The sequence below is a fragment of the Glycine max genome, chromosome 8 (genome assembly GCF_000004515.6).
Source record: "Glycine max cultivar Williams 82 chromosome 8, Glycine_max_v4.0, whole genome shotgun sequence".
Taxonomy (NCBI): domain Eukaryota; kingdom Viridiplantae; phylum Streptophyta; class Magnoliopsida; order Fabales; family Fabaceae; genus Glycine; species Glycine max.
In genome coordinates, this window is record NC_038244.2 from 20,502,717 (window position 1) to 20,519,245 (window position 16,529).

Here is a 16,529-nt window from a genome sequence, read left to right on the forward strand (position 1 = left end):
TAACATGTGAAAAACTCACAAGACCAAAACAAAACTCTTGAATTATAATCTTCTGATTTTATCCGATTGAACAATTTTGGTTGAACCCCGAAATTTGATTCAATCTGAAAGTGTTTATACACGACTTCAGATTTATCCAGGATTATCTCGATTTTCAAAATTAACCAACAACTTAGGCCATGTCTACTATGACGTGCGTCAGCTCAGGATTTTGGTAAGTACAATAAGATAAGTCTTTAAAGGGATATAACTTTTCAGAGAGTTCAAATGTTGTTCTAATTGTTGACAGAAACACAATTATACCATACGGATATTCGGTCAAACTGAATACACAAATATACATCTCCATATTTTTAAAATATTGAAGCACGACCCTTCATTAAAGGTACTTAGGTGTTTCAATTAAACCAAATACATAAATATTTCCAACATCTTGTGAATCACAATGTCTCTCATTTAAAGACATTTAGGTACTTGACTAGATCGAATATCTAAATATTTCCAACATCTTGTATACCAAGATACTAGTACTTGACTAGACCGAAATACCTGAATACTCTCAATATATATTATGTGCCAAAAGATCCTTCTTTAAAGGTACTTGACTATGTTGAATACCAAAGTACTCCTAGTGAAGAAAGAAGATCCTAGAGGAGAAGAAAGCAAAGAAGAAAATTATGTGTCTACTCTTATGCAATTATAGGAACTATCAATTAACCAAGAGAAAGAAAATCAGGTACATTCAAAAATATTATATCCAATGACAAATCATTATTGATATTAATTTTAAAAAATTATTTAAAATTTAACACATTCATCATACTAGTAGTATGTGATTAGATTATTATATAAAATTATTTTACTATCTCAATAACCTTTTTTCTCTAATTTAATTTTATTAGACATAATTTATACTAACTATAACTACTAGTATTCTCAATATATATATATATATATATATAACTGCTAGTATATACTTGTGCATATATATGTTTTGAAAAGGTTTAATTACTCTTAAATTTACGAAGGGTTTAAAATTAAAAATTCTAAATAAAAATGTTAGGTTTTAATATATGAAAGATTATATTTTTAATTCCACAACAAATATTCTTAAAATACTAATTAATAAATGTTAATTTTAATATAAAACCTTAAAGGCCAATTACATGGGGAAGGAACAAGTAATTCAAAGAAGCTTTACTTCATCCAAAACACTCGAGGGTTTATACTTTATAGTAGCGTTTAATATAACAGCAAATTGCAATGATAATAAATTTATTTAGATGAATGATTGAGATAGATGCGATGATGAGGCTGCGAACAGCAATTTCTTTCTTATAAAATCTGTTATTACTGTGAATAAATGAAATTCTTAAAGTGATATGTATGGTGTCGTATCGATTGAACGTGTTGTGTTTGTTAAAATATCAGGAAGCCGAATAGGTTTAGCTCCACATGCATGCCAACTTTTTTGGTCTCATCTCATCTCTTGCACGTTATATCTATCTATCTATCTGTTCTGCCCTTTTTAGAACAAGGTTTTGTTAGTGGCAGTGGCACTGGCCATGGAATCAGAAGATGGACCTAAGAATATACTCCAATAAAGTAAATGGAAAAAAGCACTTCATGCCACTTTGCCTCTTCATAAGCCATACTTTCGGGGACCATAAACCTTCATCCACTCTCTAAACCAACCTTAATTAAAACCGTTTCCGGTACTATAATACAATGACCCCCAAACTATTTTTTGACTATTAAGCACAAAGGGACCACTTTTGTCTACAACTTATAAATTGATTAGACGGTCCAGCTCACAAGTTTAGCTAATTTAATCCAATCTATTATAAAATTATATATATTAAAAAAATTATATACCATCTAAGAATAAAAAGAGATTAAGGGTTACAATCTCATTCTCAACACTTTCAATTACTTATCACACTTTTATCTTGGCTCAAGTAAATTTGATTTTTTTTTTGTTTTCATTTAAATTTTTATGAGAGGATGAAAAAAATCTAGATTATTTAATCATTAAAAATTGATTAGGGTTAAAATCTCATTCTCAACACTTTCAATTACTTTCCACGCTTTTATCTTGGTCCAAATAAATTCGGATTTAAATTTTTTAAATAAGATATTGGATTGAAATTTTGTGAATGAAAAAAAAATATTATTAAAAGAAAATTTTCATTAAAAGTAATCGACCAAGTTATTTAGTATAGACTACTAATCAATCATGTTTTCCATGAAAAAAAAAAATCGATTATGTCAGGTGAATATATCATACTTATAATATGATAATAATAAAAAAAAGTTATTAAGTGAAATCATTTAAATGGTTTTTACTTTTTAGGCTTATATTTCTTAACATACACTTGTTTCCTAGCTACTCGATTGATAGTGGCACCGCTGTAAATGTAATGGATCGAGTTACATTTTGCTGGGTTGGGCTATTTTGTTGGGCTCGACTCCAAGTCCAAGGTCTCGTTAATACGATTGCATTCAATCTGCTATAACATTGAAGTTGTTTTTATCATGGTCTTAGATTTATGTTATGAATCAAAAGAGGTTCTGCTTCATTATCATTATCATAAGGAAAATAGTACTAGAACGTCCCCGGGTCCCGTTGAGCCAGATGCTTGTATTAATCTTCTTTGTCAGTTAAAATAAAATATTTAGAATATTGGTTCTATGATGTTTCTAGACATGACACGTCTAGTTGTGAGAACATGTAGAAAGAGTTAGTATTTTCAAATTTTGTAACTGACTTCAACTCATTATTTTGATTGAATTTAATTACAATATTGACAGTATAAAAAATTTTGTATTATTTATTTTACAATAATTATTTTATTTTAATGTAAAATCACTTCTAATTGATTGATAGTATATATATATTATAATTTAACTTAATTTGCTTCAAGAAAAAAAAATATAAGTGACTAATAATTTAGATATTTTAAATATATATATAATAGGAGTTTGATTTCTAAATAATTATACGATAAGATTAGGGTAGTATATACTGATAAAAGCCCATTTAATTAATATTTAACTTTGTTAAGACAGAGTGACTAGTTCAACTATAGACTTATCTCATCCATAGGGAAAAAAAGAAGCAATAGGTTGGATAAGTCTGAGCAAAAGCTATAGATAAAGGAAAAATGATATTTCTAAAGTAAATTGGTTTAAAGAGAAGATAAATAAGCGCAAAATGATGTTAAAAAAAATTGAATGCTTTATGGTAGCATGAGGCTAATTTTCTTTGCTATATAATTCTTAAAAAAGCAATATTAAGTTGTTTGATTGTGTAAGAAAAAGAAAAAAGGTGTAATGAAATGTGTGGTAGAGTCTAGACTAGAGACTAGAGTGGTGATGGGAGGAAACATTGTCCTTGGATGGCGACAGGAAGAATGATAGGTGGACAAGTGGCGAATGTGCATGACACGTGGCGGCGTGTAATTCTAATGGAGCATGCAACGTGGTGTTAACACCCACCGAGTCCCAGACTCAAAATAAAATGGAACAAGGTACGAATAAGAAGAATCCTAAAAGAAGCAACCAAACAAATTAGCGGAACGTTGAATTGAACAAGAAGAGAGAAGAATGATGATGAATGTTTTAGGGTTGAGTCTGGTGTTAACTTCACTGGCAGCAGCAGGAATATTCTCTCCCAATCCCAGAACAGAGAAGCATGGAGCCAGCACCATTGTCAAAGAAGGGCATCGAGTTGTGGTGGTTGAATACGACCAAGGTGGCCATCAGAAAACCAAAATCTCAATATCCCCAGAGCAACCCACGCATCACCATGATCATGATGATGATTTGATCAAAGAAGCTGCCTCGGTTCTCCCTAACTTATGCCAAGGCATTTCTTCATCTTCACAATATTCACACCAACCGCAGAATCACATGGATCATGGGCCTTTAAATCTGCATGCTCCTAATCCTAAAGAGCTCATTTGCGACGCCTATGGAAAATGCAAACACAAAATCTCCGACGCCATGGAGAAGGCTCAAGAGGCCATCCATAAGAAGAAGGACAAGATTTGTAAAACTAAAGAGACTGTGTATGATAAAGCCCATGACGTCCATGAATACGCCCAAGACACTGTAGAAGCAGCAAAGGAGGATATGGCCAGTAACGTTTCAAACGCCAAAGATGCATTGAAGCTTCTAATAGGAGGATCTATGGAGAGCCTGAATTCTTTGATGGGGGTGGCTAATCTGCTGGGGTTTGCCACGGCTTATGGGATATGTGTGTGGGTTACGTTCATCTCCAGCTATGTGCAGTCCAGGACTATGCCAAGGCAACAATTTGCAGTGGTGCAGAGTAAAATATACCCTGTTTATTTCAGGGCCATGGCTTATAGCATTGCACTGGCTTTCTTAGCCCATTTCTTAGCCCATAGAAACACCAACTCTGACATGTTGCAATCATATAATCTTCTGGCCTCCCTTGCCACACTTTTCCTCAATTATCTTTACTTGGAGCCTCGGGCCACCAAGTTGATGTTGGAGAGGATAAAGATAGAAAAAGAGGAAGGAAGAGGCAGATCACAAGACATGATGAGTAGTAGAACAGTAGATCCTAAAGAGCCAGCAGATCAGGAGGATGCACTCAGATCAAGGATAATCAAGCTCAATGACAAGCTCAAGAAATTCAATTCCTATTCCTCATTCCTCAATATCCTCAATCTCATGTCTCTTACTTGGCATCTCGTTTATTTGGCTCAACGACTTCACCATATTTGCTAAACCAAATACTCTACCAAAGCCTTTTCTTTCTAGTAATCACTTGTTTTCTGTCTTTCTTTTCTGTTTTTATCATGTCATGTGTTTGATATTTTTGCAAATACTTTTTCAATCTCTAGATTGTCTCTTTCAGCTTTCAGCAGCGCATATAGCTGGTTTTGTTTTTCATTAGTGTTTGCCACTCCTTGTAATCAAGTATATATTTAATTTGTGTTAGTGTAAAACTCTTGTTACATTACTTTAATCATGGTTCAGTGGAGGGTAATTCTGGGTCCTACCCTAGGCACAATGCATCAGAAATTGAAGACATATCGGATCCAACTCTAATTACGAAAGTTAACACATTCATGTTGGCTCAGCTTTCTACTGGAAGATCGGGTGGGAGACAAAATTCGAATTTCCTTTGATTCAGACAGATCACCCTAATACCCTATACATACGAAATTTAAGTTTTAACCTTATTTAAAATTAAATTCAACCCGATATTTTAATGAAGAAACTTTTATGGATCTAAATCTAGTAGGAGTTTGGATTTATTCAAAATCAATTCAAATTCAATTTACAACCAACCAAATCAAATCATTTCCGTTTAGGTTTTTTATGGGAAAAAAAAAGAGACTGGTTTATAGACTTCTTTTAATGCAAGACTGGTTTATAAACGGAATTTAATTTAGTTGAGAATCGATTTTGAAACTTCTTTTTTTCAACTACTCTAATTAAAACATTTAGTCACACTCGATCTTTCCCTGTTCTTCGGGGATTCGAGTTCTTCCTCAGCGAATTAGGTATTTTAAATTTAAATGTAATTTTAAAAGGTAAAATTCATTATAAAATTATTTTTAAAATCATTTTTAAAATTATTTACAGGAATAAATCTTCAGATTTTTCTAATTATTTAAACATTTCAAATCGTTTATTTCAGGCGTGGTTAATATATTTGTTGATTTGGTTTTAAGATATAGATCTAGTCTGATATTTTTCATGAAGCATGGTTTAGTCCGACAAAGATATGTGAAGGTGTTGGGAAGCCTTATATAGTAGTTGAAGTACGGTGCGGAAAGGGGTTCTATACTAGAAGAGAAAATCTCGAATATTAATTAGGATGCTGTTAATATACTCGCCTATATCTAGTGCAAATATAGTACCTGTGCCAAGAAAATATGGCTAATATTACGTAATAAAATAACACATATGGTTATGTATATATCTTAAGTCCAAGTAGCTATTAACTTGGCAGATTTGTGTATCTTAAGAGTTGTACAACACTACAACACAATTATAACACTCTAGGGTAAAATTCTATTTGTAATTTATTCGTCTCGAACTTGGCAATGTCACCCCTAACATGTATAATATATGCATCTTTTAAGTTATCAGGAGATATTAAATTTAATTAGCATCCAGAGTGTGGTATGGTTGATCTTCATCAGAACATAAAAAAATTCTGATAATAATTCATAAGTAAATCGTAAAAAGCCAAGCACTGCATGGAACAATCAGCAATTTACTCTTGAACCACGCATTTACACCTCCGTTGGTGCTCTGACAGTTCCTGCAATGTTTCAAGTTTCTCAATTCGTGAAATATGGTGTGAGAAAACACCAGAGAGAAAATAAAGTCACACAAATGAGAGTACCTCAATTTGCTTTTGTAGAAACTTGACATACGCTACAGCCTCATCTAACATATCTGCAGTATTTGTTTGCTACAAGAACAAAAGCAACCGCCACATTAAACACAGCGACGAGCTAATTTACTGCCCAAAAAAATAATAAATAAAAACTCTACAGTCATTGCATAACTGTCTCGAACTCAGAAATTTACACTTTATGCTAGCAACACTCTCCTAAGTCCTAACTCCTATGAGTTAAAATTTATTGAAAACTAAAAATGGGTCTTTAGTAGAGTTCCCTAATGCTTGTTTGTCATTGTCTTCCCCAAAACCTCTATCATAGTGGGTAGAACGAAAGGGTCCTATCCTTTGGTAGCAGGCCAATCCTAAAGCTCCCACAGAAAGTATGCAGAGTTTATTCCAAAATAGCCAAGTCACTTCACAATGCCAAGAAAAAGGAAAGAAAGGTCACCGTTTGATTCTAAACACCAAAAAGCACATTACATCAGGAGGATAAGGATTATTTATGCTGTTTCCGTGACCATAACAGATCCTTAGTGTTAAATATCACTTAGTACTGGAATCCAAACATTGACCTTAACCTTGGAGGAAGACTTCACGCTCAAAAAAGTGTTGGAGAAAAACAATTCAAGGCTTGAAGGATTGTGAACCAGACATTGCTTAATATATTTAGAGGTAAACAAACCAGATGACTCTAAGAGCCAAGTTATTTTATTGGGTTTTGGGAAAAAAAAAGAAACAAATAAGGTTATCAAATGTACAAACTCTGAAACCCCTCTTTCATTAAGGTTCCTGCAAAAGTCAAATTTTCTAATAAAGCTAAACAAACGAAAAAGCTAACCAGGGAAAGGGAGATAGGGAGCACAATGAAGTGGAAATACAACCAAATGAAGGGAAGATATATGATAGAAAAGACTTTTCCAAACATAGATACTCTCATAAAAGAAAACTAGAGCCACCCTACTTGTATACGAGGGCCAAATGAGGACAAACTTAAAGTGTTCAGCTGTCAGTTAACAATTCTTACTCCAAGTGACTAGATGAACTTGTGGGGGAAACTGATGAAAATTGCAAAGCAGGAGCTAAAATCTGAGAATTGAGGTCAAGTTTGTTTAATTCCAGCATATACATTCTCCAACAGGATTCCGGCAATCATCCAATTGTTGATTTATTCATAATGAATAACATCTAATTTCATTTCCACAAACTACAATAATTTTAAGGGTTTTGTTATGGAATGCCCTAAGGGCACTGTTAAGGAGCATTTTATATGCTCTTTAAATGCTTATAATTACTTAACAAGTATTAAGTGGTTTGAATTACTGATAAAATAAATAATTTTCTTTTCAAGATACTTTCTAGTTTTGTTTCCTTAACTAGTTCTTTAAGAAAAATTGTTAGCAAATTCCTAATTTTAAAGCAAAAGGGAAATAGTTGCTAAGTGGATATGGTACTTTTCTTCAGAGTTCAGACACTATTCCTGCATAACAGAAATTCAGCGTAGATTTGGTTTAAATCGCAATGGGTGGCATGCAAATCCAGTGATCATTACTGACCATGCTAGTTCCTTGAACTTTATTTTTTACATGCTTCTTTTAGAAACCAGTTTCTTTCAATCTGGATGCCAGCAGTCATATCAATATTGTGGAGGATGCTTGGGTCAGAAATGTCTCCTTCCTACGAGGTTTTTTCCTAGTCTCTAAAACCTCTCAACTTTATCTAATTCCCCCAAGAATTTTTTCTTGTGCACTAAAAACCCTCACTTGTCATCTAAACTCGGGATTATAATTTCAGTTCAAAAAAATAGTGTCAGAAATTAGCAAATTCTAAGCCTTTTTGCATCTACTCAATAGGATTCACTCTCAATAAGAATTTGGACTTGAAGACTTTAGGAGTGTTTCCTTGAAAACAGATTCTTGTATCATGAGTGGTTAAAGTCCTCCCACCCCACATGATATAGAAAGAGTGGAATTATGGTTGATAAATGAATTGGAAAGTGAAAGAAAGGAAGAAAAGAAAAACCTTATCCATGTTTGGCACAAGTTCTTGCAGCTTTCTGATGCGGTCACTGATACGAGTCCTGCGAACCTAAGGCGAAAAGAGAAAAGATAACAGAAAGTAAAGGAGTTAGTTAAGTAGAGAGAAAAGAGTGAGTGAGTTACCCTTTCAGCAATACTCCTGGGATGAGTAGCACAGCCACGCTTAGCCCTCACTCTGCAAGGAACGGAATCTTCTAACATGAAGATTTCAGGTGTTTTATCCTTGTTTGAGAGAGCGGCACCATAGAGTTGGTGTTGAGAATGAGAGGGAGCATCATCGATAGTGGAAAGCAGTTGAGTGAAGCTTAAGGGGTCTTCTTCTTCTTCCTCTTCCTTCAACAGAACTGATTCTAACCAGCTCGCCGGAGCTGAACGGAACCTTGCCAGCCCGCCGCCGCCGGATGTGGGTTGCATCGCCTTCTCCTCTCCTCTCCTCTGTTTATCTTTTTTAATTGATAATTACACCGATTCTCTTTTTATTTATTTATTTATTTATTTTAAAATACAAAATAGATAACCAAACCGCTTTGCTTTCAGGTTTGTCTGTTTCTGCAATCTGGACCCTTCCATCTTACTCAAACTACTCCAATTAAAAAAATATAGAAGTACATTATTTTATCAAATCAATTCAATTAGTTAAATTATTTTTACAAATCTGTTTGATTAATTAAATTAATTTTTATTTAAATATTTTTTATTTGAAAAGATAAGTTTAAAAATTATTTCAAAAATTAATTTAAAATTAATTCGATTTTAGAACCAGTTTAATATTAATTAAAAATTAATTCAACTATAACTATTCTTCTAAAATAGCTTGATTTTCAATCAGTTTCTAAATCAGATTATTTAAATATAAAACTAAATTAATTAAAACAATTTAAAATTAATTCGATTTATTTTTTTACTAAACTAATTTTTATACATCCTACCTAGGGAAGGCTACCAAAATTACTAAATAATTTTTAACTTGACTACTTCTTAAGATAAAAACTTTATCCCGCATAACAATTTGTTCCTTTTTATTTTTAAACTACACGTGCCGTGCGATGCACACACATAAATTTTGAAGAGAGATATTTTGTTTAATTATTATATTATTGAAAAATATTTAAAATCAATTCAAATTTTTACAACATGAAAGTCATTCAGTAATGATAAATAATAGAAGATAATTAAAAATATGCTTATTTTTTAATATAACTATAAATTTAAATTTTACAATATTATTTCTTGATTTAAAATAAATTTGTATAAACGAATTAAACTACGTAACAAAAATCAAACCAAAATAATAATAAATTAATTTTAACTAAAACAAATCTCAAATGATTCCATTAAAATCATTTTTAAAGAGTTCGTTAATTTAACATCCTCTCAAAAGTATTAGAAACCAAAACTATTAAGTGAAGGAATGAAACAATGAAAATTTAAAAACGCATTTAAATGATTAGAAGTCAATACAGATATCACATTTATTTGTGTTAATTTTGATATGATATTGTAATATTCTTATTTAAATGTGAGAGATACATTTTTTAGTATTTTGAAAATAATTGATATTTAAACTTTAAAAAATTACAAAATTAATATTTTTATTATAGTTTAGTTTAAAGTTATTAAAATATTATTATCTTTCGTATATTAAATAATATAAATAAATTATCAAATAATTATCTATTATATTTTTTAATGAAAATTGTACATAAAAGACAATTTAGAATTTTAGAATCACACCAATCAATCGTCACAAACTCATAAACACATAAAGGAAAAATTGTTTGACTCAATTACTCATTTTAAAGTGAAAAAAAAAAATAATAAGTCAAACACAAAGTTACCAAACACTACCTTAAGCTTTTGCCACACATTAGAATAAATTCATGCATCTCAAATTTGAAGAAGATATGAGAACTTTTATAAAATTCAAAGTACACAAATTAGTATTAACTTATGAGTAAGTTTAATTTATGTCATCTTATTATTTACTGTTCTTTTTTTATGAAGATGGTTATTTTAAAGAAGATTAAAATCAGATTTAGATAAATGTTCTATAAACACTAATAAAAAAAGAAAATAAAATAATAAAATAAATCAAACTTCTATCTTAAGTTAAAATTAAGACATGCATCTTAACTTTTAAAAAATTAAACCAGAGAGCTTTTATAAAAATTAAAATACATCAATTTATTTTAACTTATGAAAGGAATTTAAATAAGTTTACCAAAATTCTTAGAAACAAAAATTATCTAATATGAACTTATATAAACATTTCATTTAAGAAGTAGATAAGATTTATTTCTTAAAAAAACAAAATTACTAATTTTAAGTAAAAATAATTTAGACAAGAACATCAAAAAAATTCAAAATTATTTATTTTATTTAAAAATATTAAAGCATAAACTTAAACAAACTATTACAATATATGATTTTCCCAATAGAAACAAAATGCATGGCAAATATTTCCACTGGGACAACCGTATGGACGAGTGGATGCAATTTTACCAAAGAGGATTGAACATAATATATTATATATTTGATAAAATTGTAAATTTAGTTTCTTTATTTATCTTAGAATTTGACTTTTGATTCTTCTATAATTTAATTTATGAATTTAATCTCTTAGTTTTTTGTAATCTCGTTATTTCAGTTTTTAATTATGAAATTAGTCGTTGACGGTTATTTGTCAACATTGATTGTCACGTGTGTCGCGTTTATATTGGACGTTAGTTTCGTGCATCTAATTAACCTCAACCTTTAAAATCGTAACATGGTCAAGGTAAGCATCAACTTTCAATTTCAGGGTTGGGGACCAGGGTCGTGCAAGATGCAAGGCAAATTAGGCATCAGCCTAAGGCCCAAAAAAAAATTTTTTTAGGCCCCTAAAATTTTTTTATTACTAACTATTAACAAATTTTAACTGATCAAAATAAAATAATTTAGAATCTCTCTCTTCCCTAAAAATTAGTCAATCAATATCATCTTTTTAAAAATTAACCAATATCACAATTTATGTCATTTAAAGTATTTTATTTATCCTAAAAAACTAAATTCCTATTAGCTTTCCTTTAACTCATCTCAATTTCCTAACTAACGTATCTCACTCTCTAGACTCTATTCTTCACGTGTTTTCATCTTCTCATCTTCTGTCCATACAAAAAATCTATTCTTCTCCTTCCCTTGAATCTCCTCATCTTCTGTTCATAAAAAAAATCTATTATTCTCCTTCCCTTGAATCTCCTCATCTGTTCATAAAAAAAATCTATTTTTCTCCTTCCCTTGAATGAAACCTATTGTCTATTGATCAAACTTTGTCTCCGTGGCTCAATCTCTCTGGATTTGACATCGTCTGGATTCTGAACGCCTATAAATTACATACGTCCCGACGTCTCGCATACGGAGCCTTTCATCTCCTACCCGGTGGATTGGTGGAACGATTCATTTCACGGGCATGACTCTGGGTACGCAGCGATAGAACACGTATCACGTAGCACCCTTGCGCCTGACACTACATCTAAACAACAAAATCTTTGTCTGTTTCCAATTTCAGGTTCTATCGTTTTGTTCATCGATCATCATTTTCTATATTTATTTTAGAGTTTAGTTTATTTAGATTTCTTCCCCTAATTTATCGTTCTATCGTTCTGTTCAAGTTAAATATTTCTTTCCCTAATTTATTTTTTTCTTGTGTTTATTGTATGATATAGTGCATTATTGATTCATGTGGTGTCAATTAAAGTTATTTTGCTACCGTTATTTTGGTATTTAATTCAAGACTTTATATTTTCTTCTTATTTATTTCTTTTATTTTATTTTAAGTTTTTCTAACAATAGCAACTAGCAAGAGTGGAGTGAAGAAGAAAATAATATGTCGACAATAGTTTGTTCGACTTTATACAATTAGTTTTTTTTTTTATGAATGAAAAATACTCTTTAAGAAAATTAAAAAGAACGATTTTTCATTCTGAATCATATGTTCTTACATTGTTTCGATGTTAATCCATGGCTTAATGCGAATCACAGGGACTAGACTTGTTAACACTATCAGCTATGCTTCCTTCTCTCACCAATTCTGAGTGCCAAGTTGGCAATGGATTCAAATCATGCTCTACCTCAATCGCAAATAATTTTGTTCTTTATCTCTCTTTATTTGGTCGCAATTGGCCAAGGTGGACATAAGCCCTGTGTTCAGGCTTTTGGAGCAGATCAATTCGATGAAAAACATCCAAAGGAGTACAAAGATAGAAGCTCTTTCTTTAATTGGTGGTATTTTACTATGTGTGCAGGTTGCATGGCAACTCTTTGGATCTTGAACTATATACAAGACAACCCAAGTTGGGTTCTTGGATTTGGAATTCCTCGTGTCGCCATGATTATTGCATTGCTTGGAACAATGACCTAATTGGCCGTTTATTTGTTGCTGCTATAAGAAATCGACGATCCACCCTATCAAGCACAGCTGTCAAAGCAGAACAAGGTGGAATACTTCCTCATCAAAGTTCTGAACAATTTGAGTAAGAGTCACAATGCTAATTTCTGCTTGTGCAATTGTTTGATAGTCTGTCATTTTGTTTTTCCTTTCTAATTATTTGCATTCTTAAAGCAGCAAATAGGATGGAATGCCCCTTATATAGTCAAATTTGAGTTTTGCTTTTATGCTTTATGCAAATTCCTTTATAGTCTTATGCAGTAAATTATAGTAATAAATAGCAACATTTAACCGAACTCTCATTGAAAATACTATTTTGATCAAGTAGTAAATTAGTGTTCTCCACATTGGCAAGTTCCTCAACAAAGCATTGTTAGCGCCAGAGGATTCTATAGATGACGAGAGTTGTAGCCTTAGGGGGGTGTATTGGATTGGGATTTTGAGAGAATATTTTGACAAAAATAATCTTGAAGATTTTAAAAGATTATGTGGGATTGTATTGATTTTGTGGGATTTTAAAAGATTTTTTTTAAAAGACTTTTTACAATCAGGATTCTTAACCCAAGATTTTAATGGATTTCTAACACAGATTTTTAAGATTTCAAAGTACTTTATGGATTTTTAAGATTTTGAAAGATTAATACATTTTAAACAAAAAAATAACGAAAGTTACCAAATACTTCAACCAAAATAGAGACCCAAAAGATATAGTTCAACAAACTCACGATGTTTAAAATAATATGTTAATAATAGATGATCAAAATATTAATTATTCCCTAACTTAAAGTTTATCCAAGATGAGCGTTCTTCCGGTGACATCTTCAAGAAAAAATCAGCTGTCTTGAAACGCGTTATGTCATCCAAATTTGGAATTTCTTTTATAACATCCCAAATAATACCCTCGAGCTCTCTATCTCTATCTCTATCTTTTTCTCTTTTCTCCATCATGTTGGATATTTTTTCAAAATTCACAGCAATAGTCCCAATGCCAACAGAAAGATTTTCCAGAACGTTGCCTTGATTGTTGATCCCAACAGCGCTAGAACTCCCTCCATACTCGGATCTCCTTTGCTTGTGACAGTTTTGTTTTTCTATGGGAACCTTTGAATCTAAAGGGGGGTGGGATGGTGGACTTGGTTGGTTTGGTGATGGAGGCTGATATGCTGGTTCATAGTTATTTGGTGTTATGAATGTATCACTATTAGGATCATATGAAAATTCTTCTATCCCAACAGTTCTATTTTCTGGCTCAAAAGTTGTTGCATCAGTATCATATGGATCGACTGATATAGAATTATTCCCGCTAGAAACTCCACCCCCAACAACGATCTTCAAATACTCATAATCAACCATACTTTTTCCTCGAAGTTTGCTGTGACTTGGGTGGGACTAAAAAAAAATCATTGTTAATATACTACAAATATTATAATTTACTAAATTTATAACTATTAATATATTTAAAAGATTATGAACTTAGCTCACCTTTAAGTAATCTTTCCATACATCCTCATGAGCAGTGAAAGTTTTTCCAATTGGGTCCCATCCAAAGCCAGAGTTGTTGCGGATAAGGGTTGACATCATGTTATACTGGTTTCGAAACCACTTCATCCGACTCAAATAATGACTATAAGTTTTAGGGAATTTAGTTTTTGCATTGAGTTGAGGAAGTATTATTCGTTCTACATTTTGTTTGCTAAGTGACCCATTAGCATCACGCAATCCCCTATTCATAGCATCCACCAAGAGGTGCAACAACTCATTGGTATCCTCCATAGTCCAAGATACATAATTATCTTTGTCTCTACTCTTTCCTTTGTTATTTTCTTGTGAATCCCCCATTTGATCGCTAATATATATATAAGAAACTAGTTATTTGACAAAAATAGTTATTGTTTCCTAATTGTCAAAAGTATAGTGACTATATCCCGAATAATATACAATTCAATAGAAAAACCAATAAAAAACTACCTAATAATAAAATAAGGGTCATGCTAACATGCGCACTTAGGGCACATGCTAAGGATACTTCCAATAGTAACTATGTCTTAAAAACAACAATTTTTTACTTTTAAAAAAGTAAATTGCACAACTTTCAATACAAAATTTCTATACATAATACACTAACAAGTGTCTTAAGGGCACATGTTAGCATTTTCCATAAAAATAATACTCATATATCATAAAATCATTTTAAAAAAAAACTATTAACAAAATAACAATAATAATAACACAATAACAATTAAAAAATTATTAACACAATAATAATAATAATAACACGCTGTCAAAAAAATAATAATAACACATTAATAATTAACATTTTAATAATAACACAAGAAAATAATAATAATAATAATGGACGTTGTAAAAAAACAAGTTGAAGAAACAGAAAAAAAAAAAGAGTTTTTTATTTTGATTTGCATATACAGTACTAAAAAAAAAGCAATATGAAATCTTGATGCATATCAATTGTCATTCTTTTGATGCATATTCATTGCCTGGACGTTGAAAACAATATGAATACGAAATCTTGAAGCATATACAACACCCTTTTCTTTTGATTTGCGTAATATACATATAGTATGAACAATATTGACTATCGATTGCCATTAAAAAAATAGGTAAAATTGATTGAAAAGTTGTAAGAGAATGAACCTGGTAGTGGTTTGTGTCTTGTTCGGCAGGAGAAGAAAAAGTCTTTGGAAGATTATGAAAAGTCTCAAGGGTTTGGGTGAGATTGTTGGAGGAGTATTTTATGTGTATTTCTAACTAAAAAGTCTCTCAAAATCCATTCCACAAAAGAATCCATCAAAATCTATTTACTTTTGAATACCAAAAGACATTTTAAAAGTGGTAAGAAATCTCAATTGAATACCAACAGATTTTGTTGCCCTGAAAAAAAATCTTTATTGTCTTAATTGAATACCACAAGATTTGTTTATATTTTATAAAAGTCTTGATTGAATACCACAAGACTTTTTAATCATAAAAAAGTCTTTTAAAATCCTTTGAAATCTTAATCCAATACACCCCCTTAGTTGATACGAGAGAATTTGAAATTTTACTATTTGAACTAATTAAAATTCCTTATATAGATACCAGAATTTTAATTTCTCCTTAATTTTTGCATCCAAATAGCTTTTCAGAGGTGAGTACTTTAATTTCTCATCCTTTTTTGGATCTGAATGAATTAAACACGAAACCAAGGGATTTACAATATTCATACACCCTGCTCAATCAACTGAGTTAGATTCCTTGATACCCCGTACTCTCCTTAAATTTCCCCATCCAAATGTAGGGTCAAGTGCTTTTTTTTTTTCTTGAGATTGTTCCGGCTTAACTAGTGATCTTGGATTTAAGTCCTAGGTATGCAACTGAGTTAAATATTTAGAAGTAGAGCTTTGTTGTCCATAGTGATCTTACTCGACTCAAATAAGATTGTCTCTGGTGGAAGATATTTGTGGTTTAGACATAAGAAGTAATATATTTTTTTTATTGTTTGGAATTGATTGAAAATCTCAATTTTGTGGGTCTTACATTTTTTTATCGGCAAACAATTATTTATTAAGTTTCATGATTTTTTTTTATTTCTATTAAATTATAACTAAGAAGGGACTATTCAAAAAAGTGCATTTTGCTCTTATTTTTTTTTTAATAAAAATCTTGGAATCAAATCCAA

The 16,529-nt window shown here is 31.1% G+C and overlaps 2 protein-coding genes across 2 annotated transcripts; one reads left to right on the forward strand and one right to left on the reverse strand.

Annotated features, from left to right (window-relative positions):
• Nucleotides 1–3,327: 3,327 nt before the first annotated feature.
• On the forward strand, nt 3,328–4,979 carry LOC100808861 (uncharacterized). Its single transcript, XM_006585686.4, has one exon. The coding sequence runs from the start codon at nt 3,607–3,609 to the stop codon at nt 4,756–4,758; it is 1,152 nt and encodes a 383-aa protein (XP_006585749.1). The 5' UTR covers nt 3,328–3,606; the 3' UTR covers nt 4,759–4,979.
• A 952-nt stretch (nt 4,980–5,931) lies between these two features.
• Nucleotides 5,932–8,848, reverse strand: LOC100527723 (uncharacterized). The gene is given in 4 exon segments (NM_001249535.2): nt 5,932–6,307; nt 6,392–6,460; nt 8,411–8,476; nt 8,551–8,848. Coding segments are annotated over 4 exon segments (474 nt in total). The 5' UTR covers nt 8,842–8,848; the 3' UTR covers nt 5,932–6,259.
• Between the last annotated feature and the right edge of the window lie 7,681 nt (nt 8,849–16,529).